We start from the raw sequence: 14576 nt of genomic DNA on the forward strand, positions 1-14576 counted from the left end.
AAGATAATAGTCAACTAAGTAATGAGCATGATGGGTGGGGATGAAGATAATAAGGGGATTTAGCACTTTGAAGTAACAAATATAAACGTATCTATTAACTACCTATTAAATCTGTTTTAGGTTTCGAAATTGTGGAGAGAAGGTAATGCCTTGGAAATCGTTGATTCATCTCTGGCTGAATCGGACCATGTCAACCAAGTTCTGAGATGCATCCGAATTGCCCAGCTTCTGTGTGCAAGAGTATGCCACGACCGGCCAACAATGTCAGCGGTCGTTTTCATGCTAGGTAATGAAGAAGCAGCTCCTTCACCAAAACAACCAGCATTTTTATCGAAAATGAGTTGTAACAGTGGAGATCCATCACCCGGTTTTTTTAAATTATTATTAAGGGGAGGGGAGGGTTTGAAAATATCACAAGAATTTAGGAGAGGAGGCAGTTTCGAACCTAGGACACATAGACAAAAACCGAATACCCTAACCATTAGGATATTGGATCACATGCAAAAATCTCATCACCTAGTATGAAAATTCTTTAAATGATGTGACATGTAGTAGCATGAAACCCCGCTAAAGTTGAACTTCGTAAGATATTTCTAGTGCATTGATGTATAGGGCGTGAGAATTATTGGTTTAGATTGCGAATTTACTAGGTAATTGACGAGAAACTAGTCTGGTTAGCTAATTCTGTCGATTGTGTGATGCACTATGGTGGAAACTTGATCGCTAACAGACACATTCACATTAGTTAGTGTTGAAGAATGAGAGGTTTGTGGTAATCAAACTTCAGCATAGCACAGGAAGCAGGTAAGACTTTTTATCTAGGTTTTGCTTCTGGGATTCATACAGGAGAAAAGATGTTGACCTGTGATTCTTTGCTTGCCAAATAAAAATTCCTAGAACTTATCAAATTGGTTTACTATTTCATTTTATTATGGTTCGCTTTTTTCGTAGTGTCCACTACTAATCAGACCTGATAGCTTACCACCTGCGAGTATGTTATCTGTTGGACTCTATCACAATAATAAAAAATAAAACCATTTATTTATATTGTATTCTATTTTATCAATTTTTAGACATCAGATTTTTTTTTTTTTTTTTTTTTGTTCTCTAAATTTGTACTTGGCCCTTTTCGGAACCAATTTAGCTGTCTTTATCAATCGACGGGATACAACTGGGGTGTGGTCAGCATTACTGAAGTGGAGTTTTCTAGCTAGGATCAGTTTGAGGGAATTCGTGTCTTGTTGACATGTGCGACTGGAAGTCGCGCCGTTAGTGTTACTCAATCTCCAACGAAATAAAAAATTCAACCTTTCCGGCTTTTTGTTTCTGCTTGCCATTAGAAGAAGCAACCGTTTTAGCACTTAAACTCCTCAATGAGAAAGCTAGCCATCAACCATGAATTCCACTAAATTCTTTTTTTTCACAAGTCTATTGCTTATCTTCCTTGTGATTCTTCCCTCTTCCCTTTCGGTTGCCATAGACGCCATTACACCAAACCAACCCCTAAGAGATGGCAACGTTCTTCTCTCCACCACTAAAATCTTTGCACTAGGGTTTTTTAGCCCAGGCAATTCTCATAATCGTTTCGTCGGAGTTTGGTACAACAAAATTCGAATCCAAACCATCGTCTGGACTGCAAACAGAGACAACCCCATAATTCCTATTTCTGGAGCTGGGCTCCTAGCTGTTCATGGAGAACATGGAGGCCTTGTCATCTATGGGAAGGACCAAAATAACCCTCTTTGGTCTGCTAATGTCACAGTCTCTTCGCCAAACAATTACGTAATAGCCAAACTTTTGGATACAGGAAATCTTGTATTGCTTGAGAATTATGGTAGTAGCCAAAGGGTGCTATGGCAGGGCTTTGATTACCCCTCAGATACAGTGCTTCCAGTGATGAAGATTGGGCTGAACCGACGGTCAGGGCTGAACACGGTCCTAAAATCTTGGAAGTCCCACGATGATCCCAGATCGGGGAATTTTTTGCATGAGATTGACCCAACCGGGTTTCCGCAGGTGATTATGTACAACGGTCGAACCAAATGGTTTCGGGCCGGACCTTGGACCGGAAAGGGATTAAGCGGGCTCCCTGAGATAGCATCTAATAGTTACCGCAGCTTTGTGAACAATAAAGATGAGACGTATATGATGTATACTGTTCCAAATGGCTCAGTTTTCACAAGGGGAGTGGTAGATGAATCAGGAACTTTTCAACGGTTCGTATGGCGAGATCAAGAAAACAAATGGATCGAAGTAAGCTCTAACCCAAGTGAGTGGTGTGACTACCATGGACAGTGTGGTCCAAATAGTAACTGTGACCCATACAGTAATTATAACTTCTCTTGCCTTTGTCTACCCGGATTTGAACCCAAGTTCCCCCGGGATTGGTCTCTGAGAGTTGGATGGGGTGGATGCCTGAGAAAATCGGGAGCGTCTCCATGCCAAAAAGGGCAAGGGTTTGTTAAGGTGGCACGCGTGAAGGTACCCGACACATCTGGGGCACGTGTGAATATGAGTTTGAGTCTGAAAGGGTGTGAGCAAGAGTGCAGAAAGAATTGCTCTTGCACGGCATACACGAGTGCAGATGAAGGGATGGAGGGAAGGGTTGCGTGACGTGGTACGGGGACTTGATAGACGCAAGAACTTTTTCAAATGTTGGGCAGGACTTGTATGTACGAGTCGATGCAGCTGCTCTAGGTAATCACTTTATCTTTTGTACTCACAATATTTTGTATTCTACACCTTCTACCGGAAATTCTTCTAATATGAGACAAATCTTATTGGATAGTACGTAGTTGCATGTTAATTGACCAGCTGTACTTTGCCCTAATCTGCCTAGCTACTTACATCCCACAATTATCTCGTACATGAGGAAACCACATAATTTTCCTTTATTTTTTATAGTGATTTGCTACTGTTTACAGTTCACAACTGTTGAATTTTTTGTATTTTTATTTTTATTTTTATTTTATATGCTTGTAGCTCAATTTGCAAATGGTTCTGTAATTAGCAAGAAGGCAAGGCTGGCAATTTCACTAGTATCCGCTCTTGTGTTCCTTGTCCTAGTATTCCTTTCATTTTGGTTGGTAAGGAGGAAGAGGAAAGGTAAATAAATTTTCTTTCTCTATCTTAATTAGTATCCCTCTTGTGTCGGTCTTCTGTTACATCAACACTACATTAAGAAACTACTATGTCACTAATGTTAGTTGAACAAATGAGATGAGTCAAAGACTTATTAGGGGTTACTGGGTGGGTATACTATGAGGCCTTTTACTCACTCTATTATGTAAAACTAACGCCAACGGTTGTTGTAAGTTTTCTTGTAGTGTCACACAATACTGATTGTTAATGACCAAAAGGCTATAACGTTGTATTGCTTGTTATGTATTTCATGACAGCAGGGAGGCAGAGAAAAAATATGTGTTTCATGGAAGATAGAATAGATCTTGATGATCAAAGTAATATAAACTCAGAATTACCATTCTTTGATCGAACAACCATTGTAGCGGCACGGGAAATTTCTCTGTAGCAAACAAGCTTGGGAAAGGAGGTTTTGGCTCAGTCTATAAGGTACTTAGCCTCCTATACCTTTCCGAATCATGCACAACTTTAGGTTAACCCCTAGAAGCTTACAACAAACATGACAATTCATGTTTGAAGCCTTAAAATGAACTGCTACATAAGTGCTTGGATTGTAATTCAGGGTGTACTTCATAATGGAAAGGAACGTAGCAGTGAAACGACTATCGAAGCATTCTGGTCAAGGAATTGAAGAGTTTAAGAATGAAGTTGTTATAATTGCAAAACTCCAACACAAGAACCTTGTCAAGATTATAGGTTGCTGCGTTGAAGATGAAGAGAAGATGCTAATCTATGAATACGTACCAAACAAAAGTTTGGACTCTTTTTTTTTGGTACATCTTCTTACTTTTTTCTCTTTTAATTTCGTTTTGGAACTAAAGTTAACAAGAATTTATTTGGTCTCAACTTCTTACTGTATCCAGATGAAACAAAAAGAAATATTTTAGATTGGACAAAACGCTTTGAGATTATCTGCGGGATTGCTAAAGGGACTTTATATCTTCATCAAGATTCGAGATTAAGGATTATCCATAGAGATCTAAAGTTCAGCAATGTTCTATTGGATGCATCTATGAACGCCAAAGTAGCATATTTTGGTATGGCAAGAATATTTATGGGGGACCAATATGAAGCAAATACACATCGTGTGGTCGGAACATAGTAAGTTAATTAAATTTCAGCAAAATTGAAGATACAAGTTGGCTAGAGCGTACCAAAATAGTAGGTTAATAGTTCCAACTTCCGAGTACAAGTCTCACCATGATCTCTTTATACTGTTGCAGTGGTTATATGTCGCTAGAGTATGCAATGGAAGAAATTTTTTTAGTAAAATTTGATGTGTATAGTTTTAGTGTTTTACTGCTAGAAATCATAACTGGCAGAAGGAATTCCGTTACCACCACAAAAAATATCCCCACTCAAATTTGGTTGGATATGTAAGTTAACTATAGCCTATTTGCAAACAATGATTTTCCCACAAGTTTGTCCCCTACTTTATTCATGCTTGGTTGATTTTTTTCAAACTGTTTTAGGTTTGGAACTTGTGGAGAGAAGACAATGCCTTGGAAACCGTTGATCCATCCATAGGTGAATTGTACCATGTCAACGAAGTTGTGAGATGCATCCAAATTGCCCTCTTGTGTGTGCAAGAGTTTGCTGCTGACCGGCCAACCATGTCGGCAGTTGTTTTCATGCTAGGTAATGATGTAGTTCCTTCCCCAAAACAGCCTGCATTTTTGTTGAGGAATTGTACTAGTGGAGATCCATCAACAAGTACTGAAGGAGTTGGTTCTATAAATGATGTGACATGTACGGAAATAGAAGCTCGCTAAAGAAAGGCCTAGGACATCCAACATGTTCCACAATATATATATATATATATATATATATATATATATTGTGGAACATGTTGGATGTCCTAGGCCTTTCTTTAGCGAGCTTCTGTTTCCGTACATTTATATATATGTACTAGTAGCAGCTTGAAAAGAATAATATATTAACCTCATACGATTGGCTACTGTGTGAAGAAAGGTGAACGAAATTTACCATATGCCTTGAAAATGAAGATTCTCCAAGCAAAAGGAAGCTTCTTGATGTTAGAACTCATAAAAAATATAATATATAAAAAGGAAAAATTAGTATCCGGTCCTTGGTAACTAATGTTCTTTGATGAAAACCTTATTAGTTTTCAAATTTTGATCAAGGTCCCTTACATTAATGTAATAATAAATTTACATGTCAATTATATAATTTTTAAAGTAAAAATTATAATTGATTTAAGATTTTAATACTCACACCTTTATTAAACTCCTAACTAATTTTCAATTCAAAACATTTCCTAAAAAAAAATTAGAATAAGTTTGTAACCATTAATTTTTACAAAAAGGTTTCCAATTTTTTAATCTTATATGCACCCATTCATCTAATTTTTCAATTTTTTTAATCTTAAAATGTACCCGTTCTTAAACATACCAATTTGTTGTCGTAAAATGTACCCTTTTTTTTATATAAAATCTATTCTATTTTTTCTAATCCATTTTTAAACTTATATGGGTACATTCTTTTTCTTGATTTGAGAATGTATCCATATCAAGTTTAATCAAAGAAATTTACTAATGTTATTAAGCCTAATATCTATTATTTTTGTGTGGTTTTGAAGAATGTAACCATATTTTGGTACAATAATTTTTTTGTTAATTTTGATAAATGTACCCATGTTTATATACATACATATATATATACACACACACACAATATATTGGAGAGTATAATTTATATTTTAATAATTTTAATCCAAAAATTATGGTTTTTTTATTTAAAATCTCATTAATACAAACAACTATAAATTTCAATTTTTAATTAATATAGTAACCTACATATAATAATTATCACATTAATTTCAGGAACTTCGATCAAAAATTAAAAATCAACAAGGTTTCAGTCAAAGAATATAGATGATTCGGGACCGCATTCAAAATATCCCTAAAAAAAATAAAGCCATTTCCTGTGGTGTTTTGGATGAAAGAGAAACCGAAATCACAATTTTTTGCAGTTCGATTTGGTGTGGTTTTGAAGATAAAACCGAAATGAAACCAAACCGTTTGGTTCAGTTCGGTGCGGTTTCAAACAATTTCGGTTCGGTTTTCAAACCATTTACATATAAAATGAAAAAGATTCTCTTTGTTCTCCTCTCTGTTTCCCCTTTCTCACAAAAAATATTAAACAAAGCATACACACCCTAAGAGAGAGGTGTTGCTGCTAAATTGCCCAGCTTCTGTGTGCAAGAGTATGCCACGACCGGCAAACAATGTTGGCAGTCGTTTTCATGCTAGGTAATGAAGAAGCAGCTCCCTCACCAAAACAACCAGCATTTTTATTGAAAAGGAGTTATAACAGTGGAGATCCATCACCCATTTTATTTATTTATTTATTTATTATTATTATTATAATTATTATTAAGGGAATGGAAGGGCTCAAAACTATTATAAAAATTTAGGGGTGGAGACAATTTCGAACCTAGAACGTATGGGTGAAAACCGAATACCCTAACCACTAGGATATTGAATCACATGCATCACCCAATACTAAAAATTCTTTAAATGATGTGACATGTAATAACATAGAACCTTGCTAAAGTTGAACTCGTTAAGATATTTCAAGTGTTTTGACGTGTAGGATATCAGAATTATTGGTTAAGATTGCGAATTTGCTAGGTAATTGAAGAGAAACTAGTCTAGTTAGCTAATTCTGTCAATTGAGCGACGTACTATGGTGGAAACTTGATCGCTAACAGACACATTCACGTCAATTAGTGTTGAAGAATGAGAGGTTTGTGGTAATCAAACTTCAGCATAGCATAGGGAGCAGGTAAGACTTTTTTTCTAGGTTTTGGCTTCTGGGATTCATACAGGAGGAAAGATGTTGACCTGTGATTCTTTGCTTGCCAAATAAACAATCCTAGGACTTTTCAAATTGGTTAACTATTTCATTTTATCATGGATCACTTTTATTATAGTGTCCACTACTAATCAGACCTAGTATCTTACCACATACGAGTACAGTATCTGTTGGACTCCATCACAATAATAAAAAGTAAAACCATTCATTATATATTATACATATATTAAAACCCAAACTCTTGGTTACTGTTCATTAATAGTAAAGTGGCGAAACAGCACCTCAAAACTTTCGTCCTCTCCATTTTGGTGCTGCGTTTCTACAGTGATAAGACCGTTTTGCCCTTTTGGTTCTACAAGTCTTTCATCGCTAGGTGCTTTGGCTTTGGTTGTTCTAGATATTTCTTTCCATTTTCTCTTTTCAGTTTCCCTTGAATGCATAGCCCCACATTTTCCCTAATCCCTACCGCGATCTCGCCTTCGATTTCTGTGAAATCACGTTCCTAGCTTTCACCATTATAATTTATGTATTCATATTCGTGGGATTTTATATTATTTTTGCAGGAATTTAATTTAATTAATTTAGAATTTTAATTACTTAGTTAGTTTGAAGTTTTGAAAATAATCATTTAAATTTCGTAGGCATTTCGAGGTCACAATTAATGTTTTCAAATAGGGTTCGATCCTACGAACGTGTAGGCGAAGGCCATTTGTGAATCGAAGCTATAACGAAGAAGTTATGAGCAATGGAAATTGGAGATAAATATTAATTTAGGAATTTCTCTAAATAAAAAAAATTATTATTTTTGTTTGGAAGAAGGACCAATCAAATTGTGGGGAAAGCCCCATTTAATGGAAGGGTGGACCAATCAGAAATAGGGGAGGGAGTGAACCAATGGGAGAGGAGTGAAATAAGAGAGTTAGCGGGTCTGGTCAAAGATTGACCCGCGTGACTCGACTGCTAACCAAAAGGCAACAAGCTCTAATTCAGGTGATTTTTCGGCGAGCTGAAGTCCGCCACCACCTGCAAACGTCTTCTCGTCATCCCTCCTGTGATTTTCACCCTAAACCCGACAAGTTTTGGCCCCATTTCATGGTGCATAATGCACACGGGTCCGAGAACCCTCCACCGGCGATCCACCATTTCTGAAGCGTTTTCCTTTGACCACCACCATCTTTAGCATCATCTTGAGTCCAGGACCAAACCCCAAACAAGTTTGGGGGCGACAGAGCAGCGAAGAAGACGAATCAACAATCACCCAATTCTAGGGTTTCCGGTGATCCACATTGGATTTTAGGTATTTCCCGGCCAAATTGGACTTCGACCCAGTTATGAAAGTTATTTCCCTACAATCCTATAAAATTTGGTAATTTTTAAAGTTGATTGGAAAACTTAGTTTATGTTCATCGTGCGTGGCGACAATGCATGGCCCGAGAAACTGCTTGATCCTTCTAGGTTGAATTTGATACCTCGGTTCCATATTTGACAGCCGATTAGTGAAATTCTATCATTTGCATTAAGGAATACCACCTGACCATTGTAGCGAACGACGATCTAATCGTTGGATTGTCACCAAACTTCAGTATGCTATTGTACGTAATATTTAATAACTTTAGGAACTTACAAATCAAAAATCCGCTGGATGGATCTTCCTAATTGGATTCCTAGGGTTGACTTTGGTCAAGATGTTCTGAAGCGTTCTTCAATACTAAAAGTAGCATTATTAGATATGAATGAAATTTGCTGTACATGTTTACTAAACTTCTAGATGATATGAATGAAATGTATGATTGCTAGTATTGAAATGCGAGCTTAGAATCTTATTAGAAGTATTATATAGAACTTATATACTGGTATGACAAGATAGTTAGTGGTCGTGATAGTTAATAGTGCAGGTGCTTACGTAGTAAATCATAGGGGTTAAGGTAGGGGTAAGTAGGTTGTGGGTTGATCTAACTACACCATGAAGCAGTGGTACATGCATGGTCCTACTTAGTATATCCGCAATGGGTGATCACTGCTGCACGATTAGATTATGCCTATGGTTCTGCTTGGTATATTTGCAATAGAGGACCATACGCATTCTATGGGTGATGAGGATTAGTTGTACTTGGTACATTTCGATAGGCAACCATATTTTAATTGGATTCTGTTGAGTGGTCCGAAATCCCTACTCTTACTTATTTCCATAAGGTTAGTCCGACCCTAGATTCGAGTGAATAGGAATTGCTCACAGTAGACGTTGTGTTTATAAATTAGATTTGTCATGCTATTACTTGGAATCCAGGTAGGGAATTATGTAGAATTCCTTTATTAAATTTCGTGAATTGATATGTGATCTTATTGATTGATTAACGTATTTAAATGTTAATATTGTGCATCTTTGATTCTTGGGATTGATTAATTAGAGTATTGTGGAAAGATGTTGGATATGATTGTTATTACTATGACCAGTTTTGTTGATTAATGTGGCTAGAGAATAATATTGTGCTTCGTTGGTTGTTCTTTGAGACGTTGCATGCTATAAATCACGGTATTATGTTGAAGCATAGTGATTTACAAGATGGATGAAATAAAAATCATGGTTGTCATGTGCGTTTGTTATGTAGCCCTGAATCTAGTAATTCATGCTTGTCAAGTCCCAATAATTGATTAAGGAATGCTATGCTTTCTTGTTAGAACATACTGCGATAAATGTCTGAGTTTAGTGAATGGTTAACTACAAATAGGCTTGATCCCTTCTTAGGGTACGTAGGCAGTCTAATGCTAAGGTTAGATGCAGTCATGAAATAAAAGAAAATGAATGCGTGGTTAAATCATTGTTTGTGTTTTGGTCTTGTCTTGGAGGCGAAACATGATAGATAAATAGGAATGTGGTGACATCACGTGTCGATCTTGCTTGTATGTTCGGATCGGGGCATGACAATCTCGCCGAAAAATCACCTAAATTTGAGCTTGCTGCCGTCGAGTCACACGGGTCAATCTCTGACCCGACCCATTGGCTCTCTCCTTTCCCTTCTCTTATTTCTCTCATCTCCCATTAGTTCACTCCCTTCTCCCTTTTTTGATTGGTCCACCCTCCCATTAAATGGGGCTTTCCCCACAATCTTATTGGTCATTCTTCCAAATATTTTAGAGAAATTCCTAAATTAATATTTATCTCCAATTTCCATTGCTCGTAACTTCTTCGTTATGGCTTCAATTCGCGAACGGCTTGAACCTACGTTCGTAGGATTGAGCTCTATTTGAAAACATTAATTGTGACCTCAAAAGGTTTACGGATTTTAAATGATTATTTTTAAAATTCAAACTTTATAACTAAGTAATTAAAATTCTAAATTAACTAAATTAAATTAAATTCAAGCAAAATTAATATAAAATTCCTCGAATATGAATACATAAATTATAATTGTGAAATCTAGGAACGAGATTTCACACCTAAAGATTTAATGATTCATTCTTCTACAAACCCAATTTCTCCAATCTTTGTTGCAACTTTCCCCAATTTTGAAAATTGTTTTGACAATTTAGATTATTTAAGAGAACGAGCTATTATAACACATCGCAACACAACTGTATCAAAAATAAATAGCTATATAATTAATTTGTTACCTGAAGAACAATATATGTTTTTAAGTCATGATTCTATATGTTCTTCAAGTGGAAACATTGAGAATCTAGAAACACGATTTCAATGATCTGCCAACACATAATCTAATTTTGAAAATAGGAATGCCAATTATATTGTTATGAAATTTAAATCAATTTTATGGTTTGTGTAATGGAATTAGATTGATTGTGACTCAAATTTTTAACAGGGTTATTGAAGCTAAAATACTTGTTGGAAGCAATATTGGACATTAGGATTTTATACGCAGAATAACTCTTACAGCAATTGAAAGTAAGTGGCCCTTCGTTTTTAGAAACGTCAATTTCCAGTTAGAACATATTAAGCAATGACTATTAACAAAAGCCAAGGATAATCTTTAAAACAAGTTAGCTTATATTTTCATGAGCCTGTATTCACTCATGGACAATTATATGTTGTATTATCCAGAGTTACATCAAAAGAAGGTCTAAAAATATTGATACAAAATGGAGAAAACAGTGCAAATAATTACACTCTTAACATAGTTTTTAAAGATGTATTACAAAATTTAGAATAAAATTAGGTTAGTTTTATAAATCTATCAGTTCATAACTTTTTCCTTTTTCTTTTTTCGTCTTTATCTTTACGTTTTACCTTTCACCTTTCTGATTATGTATGTTTTCTATCCTTGATTAGCTAATGTGTATAAGTATCTTATATAATTCTATCACCAGTTTCACAAAACATTGCTTTTAAACACATTCCGTTTCTGATATTTAAAACCCTCTATGTTAAAATATATATATATATAATATATCTATTTCCTTCTATGCTTTTTCTTTATTTAAATTCATTCCTGCTTATTTATAAGTATCATATTTCCTTTTGTAGGTTAACATTTTTCTACAGCAAAAGCAGCCTTCAAACAGAAGTAGTGAACGAACAGTAACACTAATTCAGCAGGTTCATTCCATTGTTGCCTACAGCATCCCTCAATTGCAATACAACAATTGAATGGTATCTTACTACAACAATCGAATGGTATGGCACAAAAACTCATACTTCATTAGTTTTCCTTTCTCAACATTTAACACTTAAATGCAATCTTTACTAACATTTTTCTTCAAGGGAATTAGCTGTTATAAATATAGATAGTGATTATTTTCTTTTTACTTCCTCTTAATACATAACCAATTGTTTGCTTGAGTACTGAAAGGTTTAGTTCGACATCCAAACGTATTAATAAAAAAGTCACCGTACTAGAGATACCCTCTCCACATGCTTTAATTAAGCCAAAAAAAACACCTTAATAATAGAGAAATAGTTAAATCTATCCATATACTATTTTCGTTTCTCACTATAATGGGAGTTTTAACGAAAAACCCGTGATACTGTTCACTTTAACGAAAAATCATATTTTTACACTAAAAAGTCAATCCTGACACTATTCACTTTACCCTTTATTTTGTCTTTATCGTTAAAACTCAAAGTTTTCAAGTCATTTTCATTAGTTTTCCTTTTAATAATTTCTCCAATTGTAACATGTTCTTTGGATCAATTAAACCACATGGAGAGGGCATGTATTTAGTGGGAGCATTGTTATTCATACTTTTAGACCTCCACCTTAAACCTGTCAATAAACAGTTGAATAATTGGTTATGTATATAAAGGAAGCCAAAAGTAAAAGGGGTTTATCTATAAATTTGTAACAAGCAATTCCTCTAAGAAAAAAAGATGAAAATGATGATTTTCTCTCAAATTAAGATATGTGAAATGCCTCAGCAAATTACATCTCTAAAAGGCCTAAAAAAAACAAATCAAAGAGGTCTGATCCATCTCACTACATCATTTATTCCATTTTTATATAAATATTTTTTTTACCAAATTAACAACTGATTGACAGTTGTAATACCCAATTTGACCAATGCATCATTTAGTATACTTGGTACCGACCCCTACTTTTCACTCTTTATGCTACTCTTCCTTTTCTGACATATATCCCCAAATATCAGGGAAGGCACGTGCTGGCCGACACTCGAAGGTGACGAAACCAGTTTAAACATGCATGCAAATAAAGAATAAGTAATTAGAACGATTATGCCAAAGTAGAAACGTGTTCAGAGTATAAACCTACTAAAAGTAATAAGGAAGAATTACTAGGAAAATATACGAACAAGGGAATGATACGTATAGGATACCTATGATGTAGAGTCCTAACGTCAAGATCATGTGCCTCGATCCTAACTCCTGAGGAATGAAGCACAAAAACCAAAAGGTGAGTGGACCAAAGTTTATAATATGAGTACTAATAATAGGAAAACATTTTATTCTTGAACATAATAACCCCCTGTTTTGAAAACACATATATAATAATACATATAGGTTTAATGAAAATCCTAGAATGTTATGCAAAACATCATAAAACATTTGTAAATCGTATCCATGATGTACTTAACTAGGGTATCATAGTCTCCCGAAGGCAATACATGTCTATCACCCGAGGATGAAGCTGAATAACATGTCCATCACCCGATGGTGAAGCTGTATAAAATAGAATAACATCCACACCAACACTAGTTGTGGCTAGTGAAGTTATTCGACACTGCTTTCAGCAGTGAAGCTGGGGGTATATCATATATCATATCTCACTCCTCCTCATCAATTGTGTCTTATGGCCATAGACATTTATACCCGTGTGCGGATGTGTTGTATAATAAGGTCATCTCCAACTGAATGGTCCAGAGGGCCAGAGGGCCAAAAATAACCCGAAACAATCTCCAACCGACGGTTAAGCCAAATGGCTCGTGGAATCTAAAGGGCCCCACGGAATTTGAAATGGCCAAAGGGCTCGAGGGCTGGCCAGAAAATAGAGCAATCTTATCGATTATAACCGACAAGATTGCTTAAAAAAAATTACCTAGCCATTGTATTCAATTTTTTTTTTTTTTGGTTTTTTGGGCCATTGAATACCTAAACCATTCATTAAATTTAAGTTCTAATTTTTTTGGTTTTTTGGGCCAGTTACCGTTGTAGTTTTTAAATTTAAGTTATTATTAGATTTGAATTTAAGTTGTTGTAGTTTTTAAATTTAAATAATAAATTATGTTTGGCCCTCAGTTGGAGACGGTTTTTTGTGGCAGTGCTAAAACGAGCCCTTTGGCCCTCGGTTGGAGACAGAAGCAAATATGACCCTATACTGTTTATTAAAATATTAATATCTTAGAAGACCAGAGTGCTAAAATAAGCCTTTTGGCTAGCCCTTGATTGGAGATGGTTTAACCCACCAGATAAGTACCAAAAACATATCTTAAAACTCATATTAAAACACTGGAGCTCGAAAATTCAAAGCCCCATTTCATAAATCCATAAAATAAATCATATTCGCAAATCCATAATATAAGTCATGTTCAAGATCAATAGAAATCCATATGTGCAAATCCAATCATTCATAACCATTCGTAAACGTAATTTCAATAAAATCATGAATATTTCGTAAACTGTAATTATAGAAGTTCATAAAGCATAATATAAAACATACTCAAATCACTAAATATGTAATGCATGCTAGGCTACTATTTTATGAAAACATATAAGTTAGTAAGGGGTCCACTCACAAATATTTTATTCCTAAGAACAGCTTGAGCTAGCAAGGATGATGTTGCTTCCCACCAACACGCCTAAACACAATTAGGGACCATTTAGTAAAACTCTACAAAAATGTTAGAATTTGGGAAAACAGACAGTGGATATGGATTCAACATGTCAAAAAAGTGAGTAGAAAGTAAAAGTTAAAAGGAAGAGAGAGTATAACGGTAGAGAGATAAGAGTTGCGAGTGAGAAGGTGAGAGATGTCCACAAGAATAAGAAGGAGAAAAGGGAGGGAAGAATGAGAGAGCGTAGGGAAAGGTTTCGAGAGAGTCCGAGAGATTGGGAATGAGGATAAATTTTTCGTTGTGACGAGAATACAAATGGTACACTATGTGTTTTTCTGCAAGTGATGAATAATTTT

General features: G+C 35.3%; 1 protein-coding gene and 1 pseudogene across 3 annotated transcripts; both read left to right on the forward strand.

Moving 5' to 3' along the window:
* Positions 1–1084: 1084 nt before the first annotated feature.
* On the forward strand, positions 1085–4052 carry LOC125480398 (G-type lectin S-receptor-like serine/threonine-protein kinase RKS1). 3 transcript variants are annotated; one of them, XM_048591233.1, is made up of 5 exons: positions 1085–2697; positions 2983–3105; positions 3399–3570; positions 3704–3914; positions 4005–4052. In XM_048591233.1, exon 1 carries the CDS (start codon positions 1396–1398, stop codon positions 2611–2613), a length of 1218 nt encoding a protein of 405 aa, XP_048447190.1. In that variant the 5' UTR covers positions 1085–1395; the 3' UTR covers positions 2614–2697; positions 2983–3105; positions 3399–3570; positions 3704–3914; positions 4005–4052. The 3 variants fall into 3 exon arrangements, with proteins under 3 accessions (XP_048447190.1, XP_048447189.1, XP_048447191.1); XM_048591232.1 differs by having other exon boundaries at positions 3402–3570; XM_048591234.1 differs by having other exon boundaries at positions 3402–3570; positions 4018–4052.
* On the forward strand, positions 3950–5237 carry LOC125480461 (annotated as a pseudogene).
* The last annotated feature ends 9339 nt before the right edge of the window (positions 5238–14576 follow it).

Source organism: the organism of the source record quoted next, unplaced genomic scaffold, assembly GCF_019419815.1.
Source record: "Pyrus x bretschneideri cultivar Hongxiangsu unplaced genomic scaffold, Pyrus_bretschneideri_v1 Contig33, whole genome shotgun sequence".
NCBI classification, from domain to species: Eukaryota; Viridiplantae; Streptophyta; class Magnoliopsida; order Rosales; family Rosaceae; genus Pyrus; species Pyrus x bretschneideri.

Coding starts and splice junctions, on each gene's coding strand:
- LOC125480398 (XM_048591233.1), top strand. CDS start 1,396: ATGAATTCCACTAAATTCTTTTTTTTCACAAGTCTATTGCTTATCTTC.